Source organism: Talpa occidentalis, unplaced genomic scaffold (assembly GCF_014898055.3).
Source record: "Talpa occidentalis isolate TD23 unplaced genomic scaffold, MPIMG_talOcc4v2.1 talOcc4.15, whole genome shotgun sequence".
Classification (NCBI taxonomy): Eukaryota; Metazoa; Chordata; class Mammalia; order Eulipotyphla; family Talpidae; genus Talpa; species Talpa occidentalis.
Window position 1 is genome coordinate 2582643 of NW_023601543.1, and position 26768 is coordinate 2609410.

The 26768-nt window shown below is 45.9% G+C and overlaps 1 protein-coding gene across 8 annotated transcripts in view; it reads right to left on the bottom strand.

Annotated features, from left to right (window-relative positions):
- Nucleotides 1-1099: 1099 nt before the first annotated feature.
- The window catches only part of MTM1 (myotubularin 1), a 70624-nt gene continuing 44955 nt past the window's right edge, over nt 1100-26768 (bottom strand). For 7 of the 8 annotated variants that reach the window (XM_037511832.2, XM_054695507.1, XM_054695506.1 and 4 more), the window contains 7 exons: nt 24109-24297; nt 19937-20122; nt 13315-13521; nt 12229-12321; nt 11498-11611; nt 8640-8816; nt 1100-3003 (listed from right to left, as the gene is read on the bottom strand). In XM_037511832.2, coding sequence (XP_037367729.1) covers nt 2836-3003; nt 8640-8816; nt 11498-11611; nt 12229-12321; nt 13315-13521; nt 19937-20122; nt 24109-24297 — 1134 coding nt within the window. In that variant the 3' untranslated portion in view covers nt 1100-2835. The remainder of the gene's footprint in view (nt 3004-8639; nt 8817-11497; nt 11612-12228; nt 12322-13314; nt 13522-19936; nt 20123-24108; nt 24298-26768) is intronic. The other variant, XM_037511828.2, reaches the window with a different exon arrangement.

A 26768-nucleotide genomic window follows, 5' to 3' on the forward strand; every position in this document is an offset into this window, starting at 1 on the left:
CTAAATAGGCTCAACCAGAAGACTTCCATAATGCCTCAGGGAAGGCATCAGTCTACCAATAGGTGTTGGTCTTCCAGCATCATTCGTTCACTGAGCCTGCGAACCTTAAAAAAAAACAACTCGAGCCAAGATCTATTTCTGCGAAGACGCTACCCTCGCTCTGTAGGTGGCACGCTGCACGTGTCTCTTGGTCCCTCTAGGGTCCCCCTGCCTTGGCTTTCGTGGACACCAACGGCTATGTCTGTCCTCCCACATTTTAAAAATGTTCCCTGTCGATAGTCCTGCCTCTGCCTCCTGCCCCCACAAAGGTTGTCTGGATGGTTGGATCCACAGAGCTGCATTCGGCAGAGGCTGCGGCTGATGAGAAGTCGGCTTCCTTTGAAACCTGTGAGTATGCCTTCCCCAAAAGCATAAGCATAAACTTTGCTGCGTTATCAAAAATAGATCAGAAAGTGCTATGACTATATTTGGAAAAAGACTGTTATATTATCAGAAACATACATGGTTCCAAACTATTTGCAGGGCTGGCCCTGGCAGAGATAATTCTATTTTACTGCACAAGGCCGACCTCCGGCGGGCCAGCGGGGGACGGACAGCGCATTTGTTTATCCCGCCCCTGTGGGTTTTGATGCACTGGGGTCCTGGGCAGGTGGGTGACCCTCTGGAGCAACGACATGCTCCTCAGCTGACAACCAGGGATAAAGGGACAACAGAATGCCCGCCCGCCCCCCCCCCCTGGGAGGTTGAAGTGAGGACAAACACCGCAATGTCCAAGAACTCCGCAAAGCATTTCAAATACTCATCATTTTTAAAAGACACTTATCATTTGCGTCCTACTCTGATTAAGAAGTGGTTAATTTTAGGTTAGAGCTGTAACTATTTCACATTCTTAGGATGCACAGAGTTAAACAATGTCATTCCGAAGTGGTGGTAGTTGAAAAATCAATAAAGTCTCACCTAGAGAGACACACGTGGGGCTTACCCTGCCTGGTCCTCAGCACCTCCGTCAGCCAGCCGCGCGCCTCACTCCCTCGGAGCCACTGCTGCGCCTCCAGGCGGGCGCTGAGGCCCGCGCCCTGCACTTTCACACAACCTACCCCTTTTTTAATAAAGACAGTTGGGACTGGTAAATTCTGCCCTGCATGTCACTGCACGTCATCATCGGCGCATTCGGACACCTACCAGCATGCTGGGGAGAGAGAGAGCACAGGAAGTCAACCTAGGAAAGGTAAGATGGCGTCATGCATGTGAGACAGACGCAGCCACACCCTGGGAAGAGAGTGCTGTGTTTAGTTCAGGTATTTATTACAGCAGGTCTTAGTCATTATTGCCAGGGAAACTTTTTCATGGCATTTCACAAAATCCTTTAAACTATTAGTATTCGCCTTTTTTCTTCTTATGGAGTGACACTGTTAATTTATGAAATATTTACAGCGTTTACAAAAAGCAAGAGAATAGCTAATAAAATTTCTTATACATACAAAATTCATACATTATACTACTATATTTGAGATGTCTTATTTGGTAGGTCATTTAAGCTATGACATAAAATAATTTACAAAGATATATTTAATCTCTCTTAATTCATTGAAAACATAACCATATTAACTATAAATAGTCCTTTACAAATCATTGTAAAACATGTGGTTTTAACTCTAGCCTTAACTTTTACAAATATACTTACTAAATGAATTAGTTCAGATATCAAATAGAACTGTGCATCTGGAGTTTTATTTACTACTACAAAACAAACAAACAAACAAACAACAAAACATGAAAAAGCAAACTGCCGGGTACTTCAAGTAAAAATTTATAGAACCAGTTTTTAAGCACATCTGGAGGGGGCACCCAACACCGCTTAGAGTGAAACGCAAAAAACACGACACTTCCAAGAACACGCTCCCCAAGCGGACACCTAGGGCTCGTTTCCAGCCCAGACGCTGGGTCCACAGCGCACGTCCTACAGGTCCGCCCTCCACGGCAGAGAAGCTGCTTTGACCAGAGCAATTTGGGGGGATGTCACCTGTGCAGAGAATGTTGCCTGATGCGCCTGACACAGGCTGGTGCTGCACGAGGGGCGACCCCCACCAGGACTATGGTGGCAGGGGAAGCACTAAGAAAATGCAACTGGCGAAGTTAAAAGAAAGCCAAATCCTATTTAACTGGGCCCCATCTTTTTTTTTTTTTTAATATAAAAATATGCTTCTCTTGAAAATAAGGGACAATACTTCATAATCGAAATTCTCACAACAATGGAAAGCTCGTCTGCACAGCCCTTTCTCTTTCAGTCGCTTATTTTAGATTTAAGGTAGTGACAAGCTTGGCGATTGCTTCGACACCTTGCTTTGGAGAATGCCTGGGAAGCTGGGCGCAGTTTGGTTTTGGCAGAGTCAACAGGTCTTTCACATCAGGCTTCACTTTCTATCAATGCAAAGCAACTATTAGGAGCAGCTTGAGGAAAATCCATTTCACAAACACAGATTTTGCCCCGTTCGTTTAAAATAACATCATGCCAATTCAGCCCACAAACCACACACTGCATACCTCATATTTCTAAAGAGGTAAATGAAATTTGAACTTTTGTTTTTCAAAAAACTGCCTTTGAAACGTGTCAGGATTTTCTAAAACCCCATCTTGGCTCCTGTCTTCTGACAGCCATGCAGACACGGCCGTTTTCTTGTAATATGTATTCTAGAAGGCACATATTCAAGAGTTTAAGAGCATGTTAGTTCAAGTTCTACATGGAGGCCAGTCAGGTCATCTACTCTGTGCACAGGGCCAAATGCAGGTGCCTGCCTCACTGGACACCCAGCTCCTCGCTGGGCCAGGCCCCTCTCAGAAGTGGGTCTGCACATGGGGCATCATTTGGGAAGGACTGGAAGGCGATGTGGGGGGTTCGGGGAGCCTGGTGGAGTTGGCCAGCTGCAGTTCCTCCAGCCGCCTCAGGTACTCGTCTCGCAGGGCCAGGAGCTCCACATAGCGCTGCTCCACAGGGTTGGGCTGCTGGGGGAAGCACAAAGCCGTTACTGAGGCCTCCACCCCACCTGCCCAGCTCACATGCACACGGCCTCTCATAAGCCACACTGTGTAAAAGCGCGCACACGTGGAGGAGGCTGCATCCAGCTCTCTGCCACTAAGAAGTAGTGAGTCAAGTGCACAGTGCCTCGCCCTGGCCCCATCTTTTTGAAATGTTAGTGTCCCACACCCAGCCCATCTCCCACATGCCCGGTCCCCAGGCCCACGGCCCTCCGCTTCTTCCGTGAAGATGGAGGCCCATTTTCCTAGGGGTACCCGGAATCAAAAAATGCAGTCTTCAATTTGAGAACGCTTACGCCAGTGGTGGCACGCTCTTAGTGACTCTCACCAATGTGATGGCTTTGAACCCCGTCCCACCCATCCCTTCCCTCTGGAGTGAACGGACCAACACGCAGGTCTGTGCTCTTCAGAGGGTTTTTTTTCTTGGGGGGACCGAGGAAAGGTCCCCTGGGGGGACCTTGCCTTATGTCCTAGTCAAGGACATAAGGTCTCTTAGGCCTCACTAGACATCGTCAAATGGCTCTCAAGGTGGCGCTGTGATGGCTCACTCATGCCTTAGCACCATGTGCTCCCCAGGACGAGGGCAGGCCACAGTCAACGTTTCCCCCTCTCATGACTCTCGCACAGACGCCCCTGGGAGCTTCAGTCGGTGTGCCTGGCTCTGCTCCAGCCACCTCTTCAGGTGTCGTTGCTCACAGAGAGGCATGGCTGGGAGCCATGACCTCGGGGTCAATCCCAGGTCCGCCTCTCACCAGCTATGTGATATAACCTTCTGGGGACCTCCATTTCCCTCTCTGTCAAATGGGAATAGAAGCAGCATGGACCTCAGGGTCGTCATGAGTGAAGCCGGCCACCACGGCCTGTTTTGCTACTCCAGCCTGTGTCAAAGGAGAATGGGGGGCTGGCAGCACCAGGCTGGAGTCACGCAGGAAAAGACCGCGATTCTCCACTGCCCAGCAGGTTCACACTTAACCTGTGTGTGCCAGGATAGAAATGAGAGATAATAATGTGCACAAATCTTAAAATGTTCAGGTCGACAAATCCTGATGTAGGTCCCCAGTGCCGTAATCACCACCAGGCAGGCTATAAGGCAAATAGTCCCCTAGAGCACTCCTTTGCCAGCACAGTCATGTTTTGAAGTCATCAAGGGTCAACTTCTAGAAAGCTTGAGCAATACAGGAAGGCCTTAAGAAAGAAGCTAAAAGTCTGTGGAGGTGCCTTCCTTTAGCACTGGATTTTAGGGTTCACTCTAAATCCAGGATGATCTCATCTTGAGATGAAACTACTGGGTTTCTGCTGGGATTGCTGCTTTCCTTGGAGTTCTGGAAGGTGTACAGGTTTGGAGAGATCTCCTTATTCTACTTTCTCTATAACCCTGTTTTTTTCCTTGCTGGGTGACTTTGCAAAACGTGAGGTTTTCCAGAAACATGCATATGGCATCAGAACAGGCACACTTGCTCAAGCACCTGGCACCCAGCAAACGCTGTGCAGACTGCTCCTTTCCTTTGCCCATTTTTCTCTAGTCAACTGAAGGCTGGACACTGTTCTGGGCGCTCAGGATCCCTGGCGGGACAAAGGAGGTACAAATCCCCGTGTTTATGGCAGTTATCTTCCAGCAGGGGGAGACAGACAGACAACATCACAATCCCGGGAGTTACAGGGGATGCTGGAAGGTGAGGAATTCTGTTAGGGAACAGAGCCGGGTAAGAGGGTCGGGATGGTGGGGTGCAGTCACCAAGAGGTGACTGGGAGCCGAGAGCATAACTGAGTGTCTGGTGTGCCTGGCACCCAGTGCCGGAGAGAGAGCTGTAGGTGAGGAGGCCCGGAGGTCAGAGAGGTAAGGGGTGGGCTAGAGTCAGGCAGTCACGCTGGACAAGGGCAGGTGTCCGGCCCTGGGGCACTGGGAAGGGTACGGTACAACTGGTCAGTCGTGTTTGGAGTCCAAGCCCAGCAGGCTCCTGAGAGAAAGGATGTGGGGAAGTGGGGTGACAGACAGGAGTCAAGGATGACTCTACTAAAAGGATTTGGGGTGTAGCACCAAGTGCTGAAGTGGGGAATGTGGTGGGTGGAGCCAGTTGGGGGAACACTGGGAGTTCTGTCATAGACACGTGATGTTGGGTTTGCCGATCGGTGCGACAGCCTGAGAAGGGCTACTCCCGGCCCTGTGTGCCAATGCTGCCTTCTCTTCCTGCCAGGATTCCCACCTCCGTGCCTGCTCTGGGTTCTGTTCTGTGTCTGACAGGCCTGGACATGCAGCAGGGTAAATGCTTCCTGACACTCGTCCCTGAAATCCCCTTGGCTTTTTAAAAGCTGCCCTCTCTCAGGCGATGACTACTGGGAGCAGTTACTGTGTCACCAAGTGATGATTTGACAAAAAAAAAAGAAATCAGAGGTAAAACAATCACTTTGTACATGACGTGGCTGTATCATTACAAACTCCAGAAAGTAGATGCAAAACTACTAGGAATAAGATGAGTCAGTGAGATCATGGTGCAAAATGTATAGAAGTCATCAGCCTATAGACAGAAAGCATGTAGAGGATGTGCGAGAAGCAAACAGTCTATTTGGGAAGCGCACACCAAGACAAACGAACAGGAATGAAATGGAAAGGCAAGTGGCTTCAGATGCCACACCTTGACAGGTCACTGGGAAAATGACTGTTGAAGCCTGTGCCAGCCACAGCCCAGCCCAGCAGGCGGGCAGTCAGCAAGCCGCGGCGGCTCACAGGATCCAACCGCTTTCCTACCCACATTCCTTCTACCGTTTCTCAGAAGTGGCTTCCACCCCACGCCGGCCAGCCCTTGACACCTGACTGGCCTTGGCTGCCTCCTCAGGCAACACTATGCAGACGTGAATTCGCCCGATGCAGCCCTGCTCACAGCGACGTGGGGTGCCGGGGTCCCCAAAGTATAATGGGAGAGTCACTGACAGGTGAAGGTCCTTTTCGAGGCTATAAGGAGGCTGATACGCTTGCTTTGGCGCGACTGTCTTTCTCATGGTAAATGAAAGCCCAATTTGCTTACTGAGGCTCGCCGAGTGGAAACGCTGGTCTTCCCAGCAGCTCTGCTGCGTGTGTGTGTTGTAGTAGGGTGGTGGCTTTTGCTATTTTTTGTTATTATTTTTCTTTCATTAATTTTTCATTTTCTCACAGTTTGTTCATTTTGGTCCAGCGTTTGATTTCTCCCCTCAGGTGTGGTCCCCGTCAGTCTCCCACCCCCACACCGCCTGTGAACCATCACCATAACCCTCGTGCTCGTCCCACCCCAGTTTTTAACACCCCCTCCCCCGCTGTAAGCCTCAGATCTGGCTTTTGCTTTTAGAAGCACAGGAAGCCTGCCTGCTTTTGAGGTTAGCAGCTCACCACGCAGAAGGGCTGCATATGCTGCTGGACCTTCCACCACCGACAAGGCACCACTGCGTCATGAAAGCCTGAGGCACCCTGTAATGGTTTCCACGCCCACCTGGGCACACAACTCCACAACCACCTGTTAGGTGGCTAAGCATATTGTTCTGGGTCACATTATATATTTTGAAAGTGCTGTGTGACCGGACTGTCATGTTTCTGTATGAAAACACGTTCTACGTGAGCTCTTTAAGGAGTCCACTGCATGTGGCTCACACTGTTACCGCAGCATTTGCCCTGAGCAGAAGGATCATCGCTGATGTTCCTGGGCCTTCTGCCAGCCTGCAGCCCCTCATGGGCAGGGACCACCTGCCCGGCACATGGTAACACTGAGTCTCAGGCAAATGAAAATGCAAAGTGGGGGACGCAGGTTCGTGCTGGACCCTTCATCCCGCTCAGAGACTCTACATAGAGAAGGAATTTACTTTCTTTTGTGAGTCAATTTCAGAGACCATACTCTAGACCATTAACAGTCTCAAGATAAAAACCTCTACCAAGCACATGTGCTCCCAGCTCCTGTGCCCAGTTCCATGGTGCTCTGTGAGAATAAGGGGGACAGTCAGATCACAGTAATGACACCCCTTTCAAGCCTGCCTGCAATCATCATTATCTTTCTATATTCAGAAATGAACTGCTGCCAATTCCTTGAATGTCAAGAATTGCTCCAAGCACAAAAGGGGGAGGGGAGATGGTAGGACAGACAGAAATGGAGGATACTTGCTACCTGCGTTGGTCAGGAAGAGCCAGGATGGGCACAGGGAAGGCTGACTTATAGGACACACACAGTGCTCATTCACACAATATTTTTAATCAGAAAAGGAACATGTCCTCTGTAATAGTACTTAGAACCCTGGAAAATTCCCACTTTCTCTTCATGTTGGAAACCCTGGAACTACTGCTGAGTAAACCTCCTCCATGTGCTTCTCAAATCCCAAAGTAAAAAGTGTGTGCATGCCAGCCCGGAAGGCTGTCATTTCCCGAAAGCCCACACACTCTAACCTCTGCTACATCGCAAAAGCATTTCAAGGCAGCAGCACAGACCTTGACATGATAGGGCCAGCCTGAAGTAGGCACTGGCCCAACGAGGAGAGAGCAGGCCTGGCGTGTGGCCAGCTGCTGGGTTGAGTGGTAGCCTGCAGTCCAGGCCCTGCCACCGATTCCAGGTGGCGGGACACAAGACTGTCCACAAGAACAGGTAGCCCAGCATGCAAAGTGCAGTCGCCAAGACTGAGTGGGATGGCACACGGAAGGAGTCCCCTGACAGAGGGGTGATTTCCCAGCCTTTCCAAACAGGGGTGTTTTCCTTCAGATCTGGGGTAAGGGGGGCTGTGCTCTGTGGAAGCCTGAGCATGTCTTTAAGAAAACGTGGCGTCTTTTGCCTCAAAATTCACTACTTCCAGTGCCTCCCCGGTGGTGCAGCGGTTGAGCGCTGGGTTGAGAAGCTGCCCACAGCCTCTGCAGTGCCAGTTCAATCCCCGGCCACCGGCGAGGGTCCCACATGGTGCAACAGACCTCTCCTGCCGCCCGCTGCTCCCCTTAGCAGTGTATTTCGTCAGTCTGCTTGTTCTGCTCCCCGCTCTGGCTCTGGTGAATTCTCTCACCCTCCCGCGCTTCTGACTGTACCCAGTGCTTGTATAAATAAATAAATAAACAAATCTTAAAAAAAAAAAATCACTACTTCCAGTCTTGATTGCTCAATAGTCAGGGGCCACGCTCTACAACGGTGGACCAGGGCTGTTTACCCGACAAGTGCAGCCCCTCAGCAGAAAGCCCTCTGATGCCACCGCTCTAGTCCACACTCACAGAGCAGATAGGGAAAATAGTTTATTTATTGAAGGCTCATTTAAGTGCAGTCACTGGAAACAACTGCCTTATCACAGGTAGCACCTTCAAGTGACTAAAGGAAATCGTGGACTATCAATACTTGGAAATTTCCCCAAATTTAAAATCAGGACACATTTTAGTAAAAACTATATTATTCATGTGGGCAGAGGGATTTAGCACCAAGTGACATATATATTTGAGGAATTAAAGAAAAGTTTTAATTAAAGTTGCGTCTAGAAACAAGTGTGACTTTTTAGTCTGATAGCCCCCTCGTGATATTCACCATCCCCTTCCTAATATTCAGTACTAAAAATATTTTTAAAACCTAACAAATGCCACTGTTCAGAAGTAAAGGTCAGGTGGCCAGTTGGCTTACCTGTTGCTTGATTCTGGGATTCCATCTAATGTAGTAATTCACCCAGAGCTCCAAGTGACGCATGCTGGCAACTGGATATAAAACTCGATTGATTTCTTTAGTATAGAAGGGATTTTTGAATTTTTCTTTGTTGCTGTTTATCAGCGACCATAAGGAAACGGTTCTTTCTGGAACATTCTACAGAGAAAGAAAAGTAGAAGGCCTAAGTGAAAACACACACAAATCCACAAACCATTTGCAGCAGCAACTTGAATCAGACATTCACATTATCCCCATAATAGCTCAAAAAGCCTCCAGGGCCAGTGAGTGCTAGGCAGCCACTTAGCGCTATTTGCATAGATAATGGCCTGGCTGGAGAGCCACTACTGCTGCCCAGAGGGGCACGGGCTGCAGGGGACGCTGAATGCAGCTAGTTCACTGACCTGAGAAGACTATTCCTGGCAAGGTAAAAACTGACACAGACGAGCGCGATGCTCTTTTTAATTCAGCAGGAAGAAAAAGTGCTTGCGAGATGCCACTGACTTTTTTCATTTTTGTTTTTATTCAACTACGCAATCGTGGCCCGTGTCTCCTCAATAGTAGGCACTAGATGCAGTGTCATTTTAATGAACCATCCAGACGCTTCGTCTGCATCGTGCCAACATTCTGATATCGGCCACCATCACATTTTCATTACCTCAACAAAACAAAGGTGTCTGTGAAATGTTATGTAGTGTGGATTTTTTGAACCAATTTTGACCATAAACTGAGGAAAAAATCAAAGCTTGGGAAAGAAAAGTACAACTATGAGCACGAGCCAAGGCAGAATGTGAAAGTGCTCCTAGCACTGACTTCAACCAGAAGGAACAAGGGACGAAACCGGAAGCTAAAGAGCCTGAATTAAGTCACTGAAGACAGAGACTGCTAAGTGTGAAAGGCAATAACAACAGCAGAACTTTGCCTTGCTTGGAATCCACTTCAAACTGTACGTTTCTGATGCCACAATCTTCATCACATTGTGTTGAACAGTTTGCTTATTTTATTTTTATACCTCCTCATTGTTTAAAAAGTCAAATAATTCCACATGATTTGTTATGAAAAAGGCAGCCTCATTCCAGAAGCAACTGTGTTTGATTTTTCAAATGGATCTGTTTGAGTCTTTGCACATGCTCTCCTAGTGCTTGTCTGCTGTCCTGTTGTGAGGCTGCCTGTGGCCGGCCCCCCTCTGTCATCCTCGCACTGCTGCAGGGAAGCACGTACTCGCTTAGTCCCATGACTTCTCTCTTCCTGTGCAATTTTTGGGACTGCTTTCCCTTGATTGAACAGCTGCCAATTCTGTTTGCTGACGTTTTGGGGGCCATTATCATTAACTCAACTCCAAAGTTTCCCTCCAACCTCTTAAGCATCTGTCAAGACACGCAGCACTGCAGGCCTCCCAGTTTCGTTTTGGGAGAGAAAGTTGGTTGTCTGGTGCGCTTACCCCAAGTCTTTGTGGAGTGGATACGCAGGTATGTTCCAGAGAAAGAGGGTGGTGTGGGAGCAAGAGGTCTGGTGTGTCAGACTATCTGTGCTGGACCTCAATTCTGGTTGACACGGTGCTGGTTATGGGAGCCGAGGCGGAAACCATAACCCTTTACCTAACTTTTGAAGGCCAGGCTCTCCCGAGTCCTACACTGCCAACATTGCTGTGAAGGAACCAATCTTTCTGATTTCCGTTTTTTTGCAAACAGCCTGTTCCTTTTCTCTTTGGGAGAGGAAAGACCTTTCCTTTGTTGCTGGTATTCCCAAGGCTCACAGAGAAGGGCCTTCCTTGGCAGGCACATACTTCAGTTTTGGTTATTTCGGTGATTTCCCGCTCTCATTTCTCTTTCTAGAACTCCTGTCATTTGGGTATTGTCTCTCCAGCTGTCACCTGGTGGACACTGGGGCTGCTTGGACTTTTTTCGCTGTTGGGAGTGCTGCTGCCAGGCGTAGTTAGTGTGTTCAAGGTTTTGTTGCAACTTCTATTTTCATACATACATACAAACTCGCCATCATAATTCTATATTTAGCCTTCTGAAGAGCCCCCGGCATGCTTTCCACAGCAGCCGTGCCATCAGCAGTGCAGGGGGTTTTGTTTTCTCCCCACCCCGCCAAAGGGGAAGGTTCTCTCATGCTCCCACCTGAAGCCAGCAGAGGAAGCCAGCAGGGCTCTCAGAGGCCCACTCTTCTCCATTCACCTTGTCCCCTGATGGCACTCAGGTCCCCAGCTCTGAGACCCACGCTTACCCTCTTCTCTTGAGAAGAAACCTATGTCAGAGGCCTCAGCTCCAGAGCAGGTAGAGAGGGGTGAGGGGAAGTTGGCTGCCTATTGTAGACACACCTTCCTTCAGGTTATCTTCTCTCTCTCCTTTGCCCGACGCCTGCTATAGCTCATGCCTGAGTCACCTGGGAGCCCTGTTTCTGACTGAGGGCTGCTCCCTGGCATCCCCCTGCTGTGTGGCACCTGCTTTTCTCCAGCTGACTTGTTTACCACAATCTGCTGGCTTTTCAGCTTTCCAAACGTCTGTTGCTATGTCTCCTCATCTTCCTGCTGCTTGTGGGTTTGTGCCTTTAAAAAATTCCCCTTCTGACATTTTTGTGGCATTTTGGGCGGGAGAACGTGTACACTTTTAAAACCATTCCTACTCCCCTGAGGGCAAAGCCAATGTTCACCTGTGCAGTGAATACTGAACACCGAACACCTGACGAAAGCCATTTGACGTGAAAATGCCCAGGCTGGGGGGGGGGCGCGGAGTCTGCACCGACCACAAGGCAAGCTCCCTGATTCCCCGTACAGCATGGCAGACGTGTTACACTACAGGGAGCCTTTAACTATAAAGGGTGGCATTTTCACTAACCTGCTTTACTCGAGTGGACTCACAGTTGTACAAGAAAGTACCAAACCGGCAACTGTACAGATGATCCAGAATTGTGATCAGAAACCGTTCATTGAATTCAAACGCTGTGGGGAACTAGACGGAAACAAACAAGCAAACAAAGCATGAAAGCCTGGGACGGATTTTTTATTAAACCGAAACGATGCATTTGTAGGCATGCCTAGATGTTTTCAGATCCTTCCATGAAGGTTAGCACAGGTTCAAACTGCACACCCAATATCTCATCTGTTGGAGCTTTACAAAGGACTGAGGCCTTGAAATTAGTAGCAAGTAATGGAAAAAAGAGGAAAATACACCAATTTTCTGGATTCTTCTGAGTATACAAGACATGCAGGAGAGGTTAATTATTTAAGATATGATATTAGCTCACGTGCCTACATCCAAAGGCCAGTGTAGAACAAACGAGACCATGTGGTATTGTCAATTCTATTGCTCCTCCATTAGAAGAGATAATAGTTAAATACTGAATTCTAAAAACGTTTTAAAAATTCTGCACATATCAATAGCAGTGACAATTAAAAAAAAAATCAACCCTCATGTAACCATCACACGGCTTCAATTATTCACTGGCACACGGCCTATGCTGTTTCATTTCTATCTCTATCCTGTATTCTCAGGCAAATCCCAGCTACTACGTCAAAATATTTAAAGATCTGCTTGAATGTATTTTCATGCCACCTACGTCCCCTTACCTGCTTTGACATCTGCCATACACAGTCAATAAACTGGAGAAAAATGGGGGAGCGGTCAGCGTCGGCATGGTTCTTATCGCCGTGACCTATTCTCTGAAATGGATTGATGAAGATTATTTTAAATTGGGGGCACAGAACTGAGAAAGCATATAACCCACACAATGTGGCACCAGCAGACAGCAATCTGTCTCCCAATTGCTGAGTTACTTCCAGAGTAAATAGCATGTTTTTCCACGGCAACATAGAAAATAACAAAATGTTTTGAAGTATGAAAGAAATGAAGCCTATATACTTCTGTAAAATACCGACACAAGCTGGCAAGGCCTCAGCGCCCTCTGTGACTGTTGCAAGGACTTCACACGAAGAGTCTGCACAAGCCCTGGGCGGCAGCGGGACGCTGCCCTGAGGCCCTTGCAGTGTACGTCACGAGCTGCTAAGGAAGCAAACCTTATGCTCCAGGACTGGAAACTATGTCCAAAAGGGTGTGATTAAAATAATGAAAAGTAAGTTCTTCTCTCTTAAAAACAAGACAAAAACCTTACCACTCATTCATTTACTAAACACTGATTCCTACTTGAGAATGCCATTCACACCCCTTAGGAAGCTGGGATGAAGACGACCAGGCTACACAGTGGTGCTGTGCAGCCAGCGCGGCCTCTCCATGAGCACCGTCGGGCGTCTGTTATAAATGCTCACTCAAGGGCACCTGCAAATATGAGTTGTACTGGGTTCTTTCCATTTCTAAAACATGTATCAGAATAACAACAAAAAAGCCTCAACTGACAGTGCAGCATTTCCATAAAAGAGTTGGCTCCAACAGGGACACCGTTAGTCCGGGAAGAATCACTCTCCTAGCCTCCTCCTCCTCTGCAATCTTGGTTTAACACGTCTGCACAGACTCTGTGTTACTTTACAGTGTAACTGTCAGTAGTAGAGATGAATGAACCTATCTCTTAAAAAGCTTTTAAGCTTATTACACTCCACAGATTTTTGAAAAGTAAATATATGTTTAACAACTAGTTTTTTAATCCCAAGTAGCTATGATCTGACATTAAAAAAAAAAACCCTGCTTTATTGTTTACTTACAGATGCAAATTTATGTCCAAAACTTATCCATTCTTTCTGTACCAAGATTTCAAAGCCTTCAATACTCCGATAGAAGCTGTCCAGCATGAGCATGGCCAGGGACGTCAGCTGGGCCGTGCGGTCCCAGCCGTCGCTGCAGTGCACCACCACCGAGCTCTTCCCTGAAGAGACTCTGTCGGCTACTTGAATGGCACCCGTCAACACAAGCTGCCAAAGAAAATCAGAGGCGTCAGTAGGTCTCTGTGAGGTGCTACTTACATTTCAACATAGCACGTTTAACCCTAGAAAAAGTGCTATGTTAAAGTATTATTAATGCTCAGAACAGATAAAAGTCCTGCAAATGGAACACCAGGAGCTGCAGGGTCTGGTGACGTTTTGCCACAGAAACTGCACTTGAATGCAACCAAGTGTTCAAAACCAAAACCAAACAGACAGGAAGCCTAAGTGCACCTCACATTCGTTTTCATGTACATGACTGTATTCATTTGCTAGGGCTGCCGGGACAGCCACACGGATTGGGTGGCTGAAATAGAACCAGGCTCGCAGGTCCGGCAGCCATAAGTCTGAGATGTGCCCACATTCTACTTTTTCCTAAGGACACCACTCGTGTTGGATCAGGGGCCCTTCCACACCAAGATGACCTCACCTTGACTAATTGCATCTGCAAAGGTCACACTCTGAGGTACTGGGGGCTAAGGGCTTCAACATGAATTTTGGAGAAACAATTCAACCCATAATGGTGATCATATTGTAACAGGGTGCTCCCCAGGAAAGGGGGAGTATCCAGGTTTCCTGCCCCACCCAAAAGGAGGGTGGAACTGAGCAGGGAGAAGAAGCTGCAGAGGAGACTGAGGAATTCCGGAAGGAAGCAAGATGGAAAGCCAGGAGACCTGGAGGAGGCACATGCAGCCGAAAGACATGTGAAGAAACTGCGCTTGCCTTTTGGTCATGGACTAGGTGACACAGATGTGGGTGAGACTCTTGGGGAGGTGACAATGGCAGTTTTTGTCTTGATTTTGATTTTGCTCTTTTCCTCCCAGACTTGTCTGGTTCTGATCCTTTTCAACAAACAACCTGGTTGTTTCCGGTCCCCACTGGAAGATGCTTTAGACCTGTGGCAGGCTTTGGGGCCTTGCTCTGGGCCAATCCCATTTGGGTGGACTTTTACCCACGAGGGGATGGGTAACTTTGGGTGCTTGATTTAGAAACTATATTCTTTGCCTTTCCTGTATTGTTTCCTAATTGTATTAAAGTTCCTTTTCATTAAAGTCTCATATGTTCTTATGTTGATGCGGCGGATGGCAGAACCTATTTAGAGTAGGCAGGTTTGCAGGGTCTAGGCTGCCCCTCTCCCTGCCCTGTAACAATATTAGCAACGTCCACTAGGTCCACTCAGGACTTTAAAGGCAAGGCATAACAGAAATCACCTTCTGGCTTTTAAGTTGACAAAATATAAACTCTGTATGTGGCTCATGAACAGCAGAACAGGTACCAGAAGATAAAGTGATGACCTTCTCATAAAATTTTGAGACTGAGAAGCACCACGAAATTTATGTCTATAAAGAGATGTTGTTAAGATATCACTTTGGGGATGATTTTGGTATTTACAAGTACTTTATAAATATAAACCACAGAACTTATCATCCATCATAAGTGTGCAGTTAAAAAAATAAATTTACAGTCATGCAACCACACCACAATCCAGTAGTAGAACACTTCACCACCCAGGAATGTCCCGTGTGCTTTGAGGTCAATCTCTGCTTCCAGCCCCAGGCAGCCACTGATTTGCTTTCTGTCTTGGTAGTTTTGCCTTTACTAGAAATTTCATATAAATGGAATCACATTAATAGGTACTCTCTTATATCTGGCTTCTTTCACTTAGCATCAAGTTTGAGGTGCATCTATGTTGCAGCACATGACAGCACTTCCTTCCCTTTAAAGGAATTCCTTATGTGGATAAACTACATTTTATTTATCCATTCACCAATAGACAGACATTTGGGTGTTTTAGCACCAGTTTACTATGAATAATACGACTGTGAACGTTTGCATACACATTTTTGTAGGGACATAAATTTTCAGTACTTGTGGGTAAACACCTAGGCTTGCAATGGTTGGATCATGAGGTAACTGTACGTTTATTTAATTTTTCAAGGCGTTGCCAAACTGTTTTCAAAAGCAGTTGTACCATTTCACATTCCTGTCAGATTCAATGGGATTCAACACAAGTGGTATTAGGAGATAATTTTGTAGCAATACAGGGTCACATTGATAAACAAGAAAAATCTCAAGTAAATAATCTAATCTTACATCTGAAGGACCTAAGAAAAAGAGCAAGTGAAAGTCAATAGAAGGAAGGAAATAAAAATTAGACCAGAAATAAATGAAACACAAATAAAAAATACAAAATATCAATAAAACCAACAACAGGTTCTCTGAAAGAATAAGCAAAATTGATATACCTTTATCTAGGCTCACTAAGAAATAAAGAGCAAAAACTCCAATGAAAAGAATCAGAAATGAAAGCGGCGAAGTTTCGACAGCTACTGAAATACAGAAGATCATGAGAGATTACTACGAACAGCGATATGCGAACAGCGATATGCGAACAAATGGAACAGACTAGAAGAAATGGACCGATATTTAGAATTACAAATATTTTTTGAAAATTGGAAAAGAAGTAAAACTATCACTATTTGCAGATGACCTAATAATATGCATAGAAAATCTTAAAGATGCCACCAAAAAAGTAGTAGGACTAATAAATGAATATTGTAGGTAAAGGATATGAAATGAATACACAAACATTTGTTGTTTCTATATGGAAATAATGAATTAGAAAAAAGAGAAATTCAGAAAACAATTTCATTGATAGTCACATCAAAAAAGAATAAAAGGAGGTGAAAGGTGAAAGGAGGTGAAAGGTCTATACAAACTACAAAACACTGTTAAAAGAAATAAAAGAAGACACAAAGAAATGGAAACATAACCCACGCTCTTGGAACACCACAAACACCACAAAAACAACTTAGACTCAGAAAAATATGGTGGTTACCAAAGGGGTAAAGGAAGGTGGAGGGAAGAATGGGCAGAGAGGGTCACTGACAGTGGGGAAGGGCACTAGGACTCTGGTAGGGGGTACAGTGGGGTGTGCACACACACTGGGGTGTGAAGCTGTACTTCCAGAGCCCAGATAGTGTTGTAAGCTGATGGCATATCAAAAATATTGTCTGAAGAAAAAGAAAACGTGCCCAACTGTTTTCAAAAGAGGTTGTACCATTTCATATCCCCACAACCAGTGTATGAGGCGCCATCTTTCCACGTGCGGACAGCCATTCACATACATTATGTCATGTTGGGGTTCCCAGAATTCTAGGAGCCATGTAACATACACATGTGATGTCATTTTAACTAAATTAAAGAAAGTGAAATATGTATGTATTTTAATTAATTCAAGGAAAAGACAGACTAAGAGTGAAAGGTGTCATATACAGAAAGTTTTTTTTTTTAAATGTACTATTTTTTGACATAACCACTAACTAAGGTAAGTGGACAGTGGCAAGGACAGGCCGGGGCCTGATGGCATACCAGTTTTCTGTATCACAATCATTGCTTTAAAAACTGACTAGAGCAGATTTATTTACTTGAGCATTTTAAGTATCTCCTCAAAATTCTGTTTACAATTTTAATTTGAGGCACTTCTGAAGGGCTGTTGAAAGCAATGATAATATACAAGATCACTTGAGTCCAACTTAATGAAACCGCAGGTCTAATGCAATTTTACAGAGGAACACTCTCACACCAGTTATTTCCCTTTTAATAAGAAAGGGGCACAATCTCGCCCAGTTATCTTTAAAAATATCAGATGATTTCCAATAAAGTATGAATTCCCACCAACATTTCTGAGAGGAACAGTTGTAATTATCTAATAAACAAGATTATATTTTAAAAAACACATCACCGAAAGCTGTTAACTAACAGACGGCCTTGGGAAGGAACAGCAGCCATCACGCTGCAAGGGGCACTGCTGAGGTTACCAGCTCAAAGGGTAAAGACCTGGGCTTGAAATCTATTCCCACAACTTTCCACATGTTGCACCTTGAGCCAATCGCATAACTGTGGCCCCTTTCTTTCTAAGGCGAGGAAAGGCGTGGCACTCTCATCACATCCTGAACTGAAAGAAATTATCCCTATGCAGCGATGATATTGAGCTTGTGTTCAGTGAACCCAAGAAGCACAAAAGGTCATGTGACTTGTAAAGAAAAAAGGCCTCAGGAGAAGAGTGTTGAAAACAACAGAAGAAAATGGAAGCTCCAGAAACCAGAGACCTGCCACCTTGTTGGGGATGCATCAAGGGACGGGAATGTGGGTTTGGGACCCAAGCAAGGGTGATGTCTTCTTGCCTGCAAAAGGGTTGCCCTATTCTGTACTGAGTGGAGGGATCTTTTCACCTGAGTGGCTTAGTGCCAGCCAGGCCAGCAGCTCCGGCACTGTAAGATACCATGGAGGTCAAACAGTGATTACCAAAGATGTCCGGGTCATAGAAACCTGTGAATTCTGCCTTACAGGGCAACAGGGACTTTGGAGGCAGAGGTCAGAGTGATGCAGCCACAAGCCAAGGAATGCCAGCAGCCCCCAGAAGCTAGAAGAGCCCGGGAATGGCTTTCCCCCCGAGTTTGCAGGAGTCAGCCCAAGTGTCCTACCCATTTCCACCTAGTCTTGAAGGTTGGGCTCAAGGCTACCCACATCTCTGCTCTCCTGTCCTACCTGGTACAATCTCACTCACTCCTGAGAGGCCTTGACGCAGATGTCCATCAAGGCTTCCTGGTTCCACCTGGTCTCTTTGGAGATCAGTGACAGTTTCTTTCATTTCTTTTGCATCCCCCTGTCTATGAACAGAACTATCAAAATGTAAAGGGGCCTTTTACACTATGTTCCACATTCCTTAAGTCCTAACTTCCATATTTCCTCTTTTGCTGATGCCTTGACTCCTAATTTCCTCACACACTACAGCCATTGAATAAAGACCCACTTCCAAGTTCCACTGGTCCTTCCTAGATCCTTTAAAGTCTGCTATCCTCCTCTGCTCTCTTGCTTTCTCCTTGATGTCATCTTTACTGAGCTCTACCCCTCACCTCCCGTCTACTCTAAGTGCCCCCATTCTCTGTGTACCCTTTCTCAGCATCCTCAGGAAAGGTCTGGCTTGAGTTGGCGGCCTAGCAGCTTTCCCCAGCCTACACTGTAGTCCTAAGCTCCGTTCGTCAGACATGAGAAGCTGGCTGCCTGTCATTATTACAGGTAGATAGCGGGCCACTCCCTCGCACACACAGCATTTTCCTTGACCACTGTCAGTCTACCTTCATCCACTTCTCACTAGCTGCTTATCCAGCTAATCATCAAGTACCACAGGCCCTTTGTAGTCTCTCCTCTCCTCCACTCCAAACCTAGCTGCATTCAGAGTCAGGCCATAGCTACATATCTCTGGTCTCTAGCAATGGCTTTGTTTTCTCTAACTTCATTTTCTTTCAACTCTTATCTACTCTGTAGGCTGCTGTGAGAACATTTTCCTAAAACACCCCATTATTCCAAAACCACTGGGGTCCCCCAACCTAACTTCACTTTCAAGGTCCCTGACTATGGCTTCCCTCAGATTTCTCTAGATTAACCTGCAACTACAAAGCCCTCACTCTTCCTAATCCAGACATGTTTCTGGGCTTTTGTCCCAGCTGCCCCTTCTCTAGAAAGGATCTCCTCATCCCTCTGCTTTCTTCATAGTACAGATCAAGTCCCCCATAATCCCGTAGGGCCAGTTCTTCCTGCAGACTTTGCTGTGAATACTCTTTGCTACTTGATGCACAGTAATCTGGAAAGTTATACTTCTGTTTTCTGCACACATATAATTTCTTCAACCATATAGATACCTCCATAAAGGCAGAAGAATGTCAGACCTTTTCCCATTCACAGGGTCTAGCTTTATACACCATGAGAGTGCAATCTTTTTTCAAAATTACCTTTTCACTTTAGGGATGTTATTTTACATTTATAGAAAACTTATAAAGATACTATGCAAAGTTCCCATATACTTGACTCAGTTTCCCCTATTATTGTAAATCATTTAATACTACAGTACATCTGCCTCAAACATACTTGAAAAGATTCAAGTACTTTTACTTTGAAAAGAATGGGATTTTGAATGGTTTTATCAAGATGAGGGATCAACTATAATAAAAACACAAAAAATCCATTCTTTGGAGTAAGTCAATTTGTGATTAGTTCCAGTAAAAGCAATCTTTCTCTAGGTCCTTGAGGGCCATACTCAGTGGTAGATAATAAATTGGCTATTCCTAAATAACCTGTGTAAGACTCAGCTACTGACTATTCCTGAGAGGAAAGTGACAGCATACTGCCCTAAAAATATTCTCAGAGGTGATGTTGTGAAATCTTTAATTTAGGTAAGCAAATGATAAAGAAACAAAACTGTGAATAATAGAACCCTACAGAACAAATATTTCATCTCCCCCTGATGAATTTTTTAAAAACTTAACAAATTACAGAAAATTCCGCCAAACAATTACTTTCTTTTTTTATAAACACATGTAAAATTTTTAAAAAGTATACTTGCCTTGATGTGTTCTAACCAATGAGTAGACTCCAAACTGGACAACCAGTGAGATTCTTCCACATTAGGGTAAACAATGTCTTTCACTTTTTTTAAAGATTCCCGCATGACATGAATGTTATGAATGTCTAAGAAGAAAAGTTCGGCGTTATGATATGCATCATCACTTTCATATCCTCCTCCTGTTGCCTAAGGAACAAGATATACAAACAATCAGCTGGGTTTTCCATTTCATCAGTAACTTACACAACATTTCATAAGTTATCAGGGCCCCAAACCAGCAACCTAAAACCCTCCAACTTAGGCTAATGGACATGGGCCGGTGCTCATCCCCCACAAAGGCTTAGCAACTTCAGTCACACCTGGAGCTACAAGAAAAGAGAGGTGGCAGGCAGCCAGTTTCCTGGGGATCTGCATTTGCAACGAAGAGTCATTTCCAGAATGTTCTAGAATTACCAGCTCTTCTTCCAGATCTGAAGAACAGGACCAGTTTGGAATGGTGCTTTGTAACAACACTGAGGGAGGCACTGGCAAGTACCAGTGCTCACGCATATGGCGATAGACAGGGGACAGAGGAAGATAGCAGGTGCTGGTGTGAGACAGACCTTCAGAGCTCAGCTTCAGTCCCTTGGCTGAGTTTCTGGGATAAGGCACTGACCCTCTCTGAGCGTCAATGTCTCCCACGGGATAGGAGAGGCAACTACCTAGGTCTCACGGGATTACGGGAGCCAGGCTCTGCAACAGCAAACCCCCGCCACTGTTTAATGAGCTCCTCTGGCGTCCCGGGCCCCTGGCGCTGTGACCGTTGCTTTACAAGCCTGGCGTTACTATCCTCGTTTTGCGAATGAGAAGAGACGCTATTTACCCACCCTTAAAGTCACACAGGGAATGGGGAGAATTTAAGTCATCTGACTGCCAACCCCGCCCCTTTTCTGTCTGCTGTGCAAATGCCAAGGATGAAGCGCTGCAGGTGGGCCCTGCAGAGGGTTTCAGAGGGAACAGAGGGTTTCAAGAGAGAGGGGTGGACCTTCCCGGCGTCTGACTGGCAGGGCGGTAGTCCACCAGAACTGCAAGCTTGTGTTTGGAACCTGGCTGCATTCGCTTAATGATGTTAATGCCACATAACGTGGCCTCTGGTTGGTTAGGAAAAAGCGAGCAATTCAGAGACTCTGGCAAAAGCAATGTTCTCGAAGTTGAAATGGAAGGATGTTAATGGACATGGCAAAAACATGGATGTGTGAAAGTCACCAGGACAGGTGCCCACAGAGTCAGAGGGGCATCGCGCTCACTGGCGAGTGCCTGCGAGGCTGGGCACGGAACACGGACATGTGTGGAACTGAGGGGTGCGGGGAAGGCCACAGTGTGCAGCTGCCACACTACGCTTTTTTATAAAATGTATAATGAAATAGAAAGTGGAAGTCGGGGCAGAAATCCCAAAGCATCCTAAGTTTCTTTCCAGGGATAGTCACAGAGGTTTCCCGCAGTAGAAGACAGGCTACCCCTTGACCTTCAAACCTGGAGACCCATGTGCAAGCCGGAGGCTTCAGGTCCCAAAGACTCAAGGTGAGGCAAAAGGTGTTATTTAGAAATATAAAAATCTATCTTAACAGCTCAGTGAAGGTTGACTCTCTCTCTATCATTGAGGCTGTTTGTAGCCAACTTTAAAGATAGATTTTTATATTTCTATATAAAATTTTTTTTATATTTTTAAAATTTTTTAAAATTTTTTATATTTCTATATAAAAATCTATCTTTAAAGTTGGCTACAAACAGCCTCAATGATAGAGAGAGAGTCAACCTTCACTGAGCTGTTTTTAAAGTTATTAATGAATAAGTGGACAAATAGGCCCCTTCCCTGGCGGGTGGTCCACGCCTCTGGGAAGGACACCTTGAAGCTGCGGTCAGAAGTCAAGTGCGCTGGTCACTACTGCCCACGGCAGCGCGGAGCCTGGGGGAGCCTGGAGCGGAGTATCCCCTGGCCTGTAAGCTCATCAGGCACAGATGCTCACCCTCCCGTAGACAGATGACCTGCTTCTCTCCCATGTGGTTCTTCAATAGTCAGGGTGATTTTCAAAGCGATGCTCAATACTAGAGTTTCTTTCATAAACAACTGAAGATGATACGTGAAGAAATAAAAGGGAAAGTATCCCTATCACTCACTGCCAGAGTCTCTGGCAGCACCGGACATTAATCCAGCTTCGCTGTAATTCATCAAGGGCATCAACACAAACCGGGAGCAGCCTGGTGCTGGATCTTATCTCCCCCTGGGCTTTGTCTGTCTGCTTGTTTAATTTAAAATGGTGTGCTGCCGCTTGTTGCATCTGGGCTAGGAAACTTCTAAATATCCACAGGGGAAGAACAATTAGATCCAAAAAGAACAGAAGTCAGAAGGGTAAAAATCAATTAGTCGAGCATAGATTGAGTTCCCGAAGTTCAGATTCTCTGTTATGAAGAGAACAGAGAAGTTATGAAGTCTTCTTCGCGCAGGAAGACGGAAAGGTTCAAGGGCTGTTGCTGTGCACGTGGATGCGGGGGAAGTGCCCCGGGAGTGGGGTGGGGGGAGAACCTGCCTGTGGATTATAAGGAATGACTCAGATCTTTAAAGCCTAGGTCTCCCGTTGCTTTCATTCCGGAGAGGGCTAGAGACACAGGCCTATTTCCTGAGTGGCACAGAGGCCTTCGAGAACGTGCCTGCTCTGACAACGTGCTCCTAGAGCTAACACAACTGAAGCCTTCATTTTACGCATCCTATATCTTAAAATATTCTTCCCAAATACTTCATTTAAATGTGATGGCCTATCTATTTCGGGCTCAGTGCATACATGGAAATGTTGTGTTTTATTCATGCATTCCATTCTGACTTATAGATGAAGCATTGCAGGAACAGAAATACATAAAACTGAGACCAATCCAAGAAGATAGTCATACTTAGATTTAATTTCCTGAAGGTTTTGCTTATAATTCCTAATTTATTTATCATTTTAACATCCTGATTTCTTCAAAATTATTGTTATTGCCTAAACTAAAACTGTCTGTAGTAAGAGAGAGTTGGGCCAAGATCAAGGGCATGGGGCTGCAGGGGGCTTCCCAGGAGGAAATGTAGGAGGCAAGGAATTACGAGGGCCTCTCGCACGCCACTGTTGCCGCATGTGCTCGCGTAGTAGACACCGCAGGTGCCACTCAGGAATTGGCTAACTCTGTCTCAGCTGCTCCGGGACTTGTTTTGTTTCCTGATTCGCAAGTGAGCCTTGAAGAATTGAAGACGCCAGAAAATGACCTCAGGATGTGCAAAATATTGTAGATGATGAAATGAAAGCCTCCAGCCAACAAGAAACAATTCCCCCAAAAGGCGGAAAGGGCTGGGGGTGAACACCTTGTGTCAGGCCCATCCCGGGCACCTGCAAGTGACAGCTGGCAAGAACGGGAAAGAATGAAACCAAGCCAAAACACGGCCATCAGCTGTAAAAATCACTTTCATCTGGGGCTATTCAGCAACAGAGCAAATAGCCTCACCCCTTGAGGCAGCTCTCTGTACCTCGCTGATGTTCAGGATGAGGACCCTGGTCAACTTCAAGGGCGCTTGACATATTCTGCTTACAAAGGCTGAGAGCAGAGCTCTTTGAAAATATTAACGCTGTGTGTTATTAAATCTTACTAAATCTGAACATTATTCACATTGTATATGTGGTTGTAAAATTCACACTATCAATCTTCTTGAATGTTCTTAAAATCATCAAAAAGACACATTCATGAGCACAGTGATGGTATGTTTTGGTCAAGCTACGCATTTAGGATTTCAACAATCACAAATTCGCACAACTCCTCACAGATGCCTCAATAGTGTACACATGAGGCCGATCATCAACAGCCTGCAAAGCTCCAGACTTGAACTTAGGCCTGATTCTGGCCAAACTTCGACTTCAGTACAGCTCTGGACTTCTGCGATTTACCTAAACTTTCTTTTCATTGGACTCGAATGTAATGCAGCTTGTGTTGAAGATAATGTCTGTGATTAAAACTACATTCTACATTCGTGAACTGCTTTTCTTAATTAACCAAGTTTAACTATTAACTCGAACGTAAGGTTTATTTAAGCACACGTGAATGCAGCAGGGCAAAGCATGCCCGTGGTGCCGCGCGAGCTATGGGGCTACCAGTCCAGGGGACTGACTCACCTTGTTGGCCACCGCGTTCACATTGGGTCTTGCGTCATAGATGGTGAGTTTAGAGACTTGTCTGTTAGTCTCCCTGATGACGTCAAGATACTTCTCGTCATCTTTATTTCGTTTCCCACTCATCCCCACGAGGGGCTGACTGCAGCGCACGATGACCGTCTTGTTTTCCGGGTGAATCCACGAGAGCACCTGGGGGTAGTTGAGAAATTTTTTTGAATCTATTTTTTTTTTTTTTTTTATAGAGGCATGTTTTTTTTATTTATTTATTTATTTATTTATTTTATTTGTTTGTTTTGTTTATACATGCACTGGGTACAGTCAGAAGCGTGGGAGGGTGAGAGAATTCACCAGAGCCAGAGCGGGGAGCAGAGCAGGCAGAAGGACTGAAGTACACTGCTGAGGGGAGCAGCGGGTGGCAGGAGAGGTCTGCGCACCATGTGGGATCCTCCTCCGGTGGCCGGGGAGCAGCCGGGGATCGAACCGGCGCCGCAGAGGCCGCGGGCAGCTTCGCAACCCAGCGCTCAACCGCTGCGCCACCGGGGAGGCCCCTAGTTGAGAAATTTTAAGCTATCAAGAAAAAAACCAAATCTTGCGAAAATAATGAAAACTAGAAGAAGCAAAGCACTAAAACATCAAGATGAAGTGTATCTGGTCTTGCTGAAGTGCAAAATTTGTTCGCCTACGATTTCACTGGGTGCGCCCAGAAACACACACTTAGCAGCACTGGCTAGGAGAGAGCGGCTGGAATCACCAATGCCGTCGGTATCTTCCCTTCGTCAGCACCGACAGAGACGCGCAACCAAACCGCTCTGGAAGCCAGTGGAAAGGCACAGGATCCGCCAAGCCTCCCTTTTCTTACTTTCGACCTAGAGATGAGATCTGCTCTCCCTACCTCCGATGGCCTTTATTTCAAGAGTCATCAGGGATAGGAAAACCCTTTTATTTTTTTAATCTAATTTTTTTCAGGTTTATTGAAACAGAAGTGACACATAACACAGTTAGACTATGGTGGACAGCATGTTGATTTCATACAAGATCACTTTGAAAAGAGCCAAGTTCTACAGATACAAGAGACTTATTTGATAAAGATCCTCATCAAGATGTCAATTTCAAGCTGCCCTGCGCCACCAGAGCCCGGACTTCTCCAGTCCCTTCTCATTGCTTGGGAGGTACATTAAGGAGTCACTACCAAAAGATGTTTACCACAGCATGTTTATAATAGAGAACCCGGACATCTCTGAACAGGAATGTGACTAAGCACACTGGCAGACGAGCAGATACTGACCAGTAAGTGATAGAATCATATGTATGTTATTATTTATGCACAAAATAACAAGATCTCTTTCTCATCAATGCTTTTTATATTTTATATAGGCTCTTTAAAAAGAACTGAAGGGCAACTATTAATGATTTCACATTAAAAGCACAAGTATTTTCTGGGTTATAGTCAAGAGTCAGGTGATTAGAAAGTGCATCAGAAGAAACACATTATCTGCCATTAGATATTTCTAGGCATCATATCTATAAAGGTATAGAAGTGATGGACAACTTAGTCTTAGAAAGATTAACATAATGGGTAAAGAAGCAAAAAAATAACCACTCAATTTGTTCTACAGCAGACTCTTGTTCACTGAGAATGAGAGAGACTACTGTCTCAAGATGGCAGCCTGGGTGCAATGGACTGTGCACAGTTGATTCATCCCTTCCTTGCCCCAAACCACATGTCTCTCTCTCTCTGTCACACACACACACACACACACACACACACCCCTTTGAGAAAGCAGATGACCAATAAAGATTAACTGAATGAAGGCATGAACAAAATCTGTCCAAGCTACCCCAGCGCTGTTCTCCTCAGGGGCTAGACACCTGGCTAGGGCATGGGTAGAGTCCGTGGTCATGACCCAGAAATTATGTGCAAGCAGAGGAGTACACTTGTGACTCCAGCTTCCTCAGCACTGTGTTCTGGCAGCATGAGTGAGCGAGCATGCTTTCGCCTACAGTAGACATCGTGAAGAGATGAGTGGCAGTCATAATTAGAGAGGCAAGTGATTTTAAATGTTACCATTCACATGAGGTTGACAGATTACAAAAGTTTCATACAAATATCCTTTTAAGGACAGGAATGTCTAGACTTGGAGGTTAAAGGCAAGGTGACATTAAATCTCAAATTCTTCATCCCTTCTCTTACAATTTTGAAAAACAAAGCAAAACAATGTACTTATTATGGCAGGCCCTGAAAATAAACAGAGGGGGCAGATTCTCCACATTTTTAGTCAATAAAATTTATGTGCATGGAGAAGACTATGGCATGCACATAAATATTTAAGAGCCAAAGAGAAACTCTGTGCACTAGGCCCATGACAGCTCAAGTCTGGAACAGGCTGCACTTGACCCCCGATGGTGTGCTCGGCCCATCACATGTCCGACATCATGCTGCAAGGGTGGAAACCACCCAGACCCTTCCTTCCCTCTTTCCTTCCTTCCTCGGCACTGCCGGCTGCGTCAGGGCCACTTGCCTGGTTCCCGCCTGGCGGGGAGCTCTGGCGCCAGGGCTGCCTCTCCTTCCCGCTCAGCTGCTGCTCCGCCCTCCCTAGGCACCTACCTGGTCCCTATTGGTTTGACTGAAATTCCACAAGAGTATTTCCTGAATGACCTGA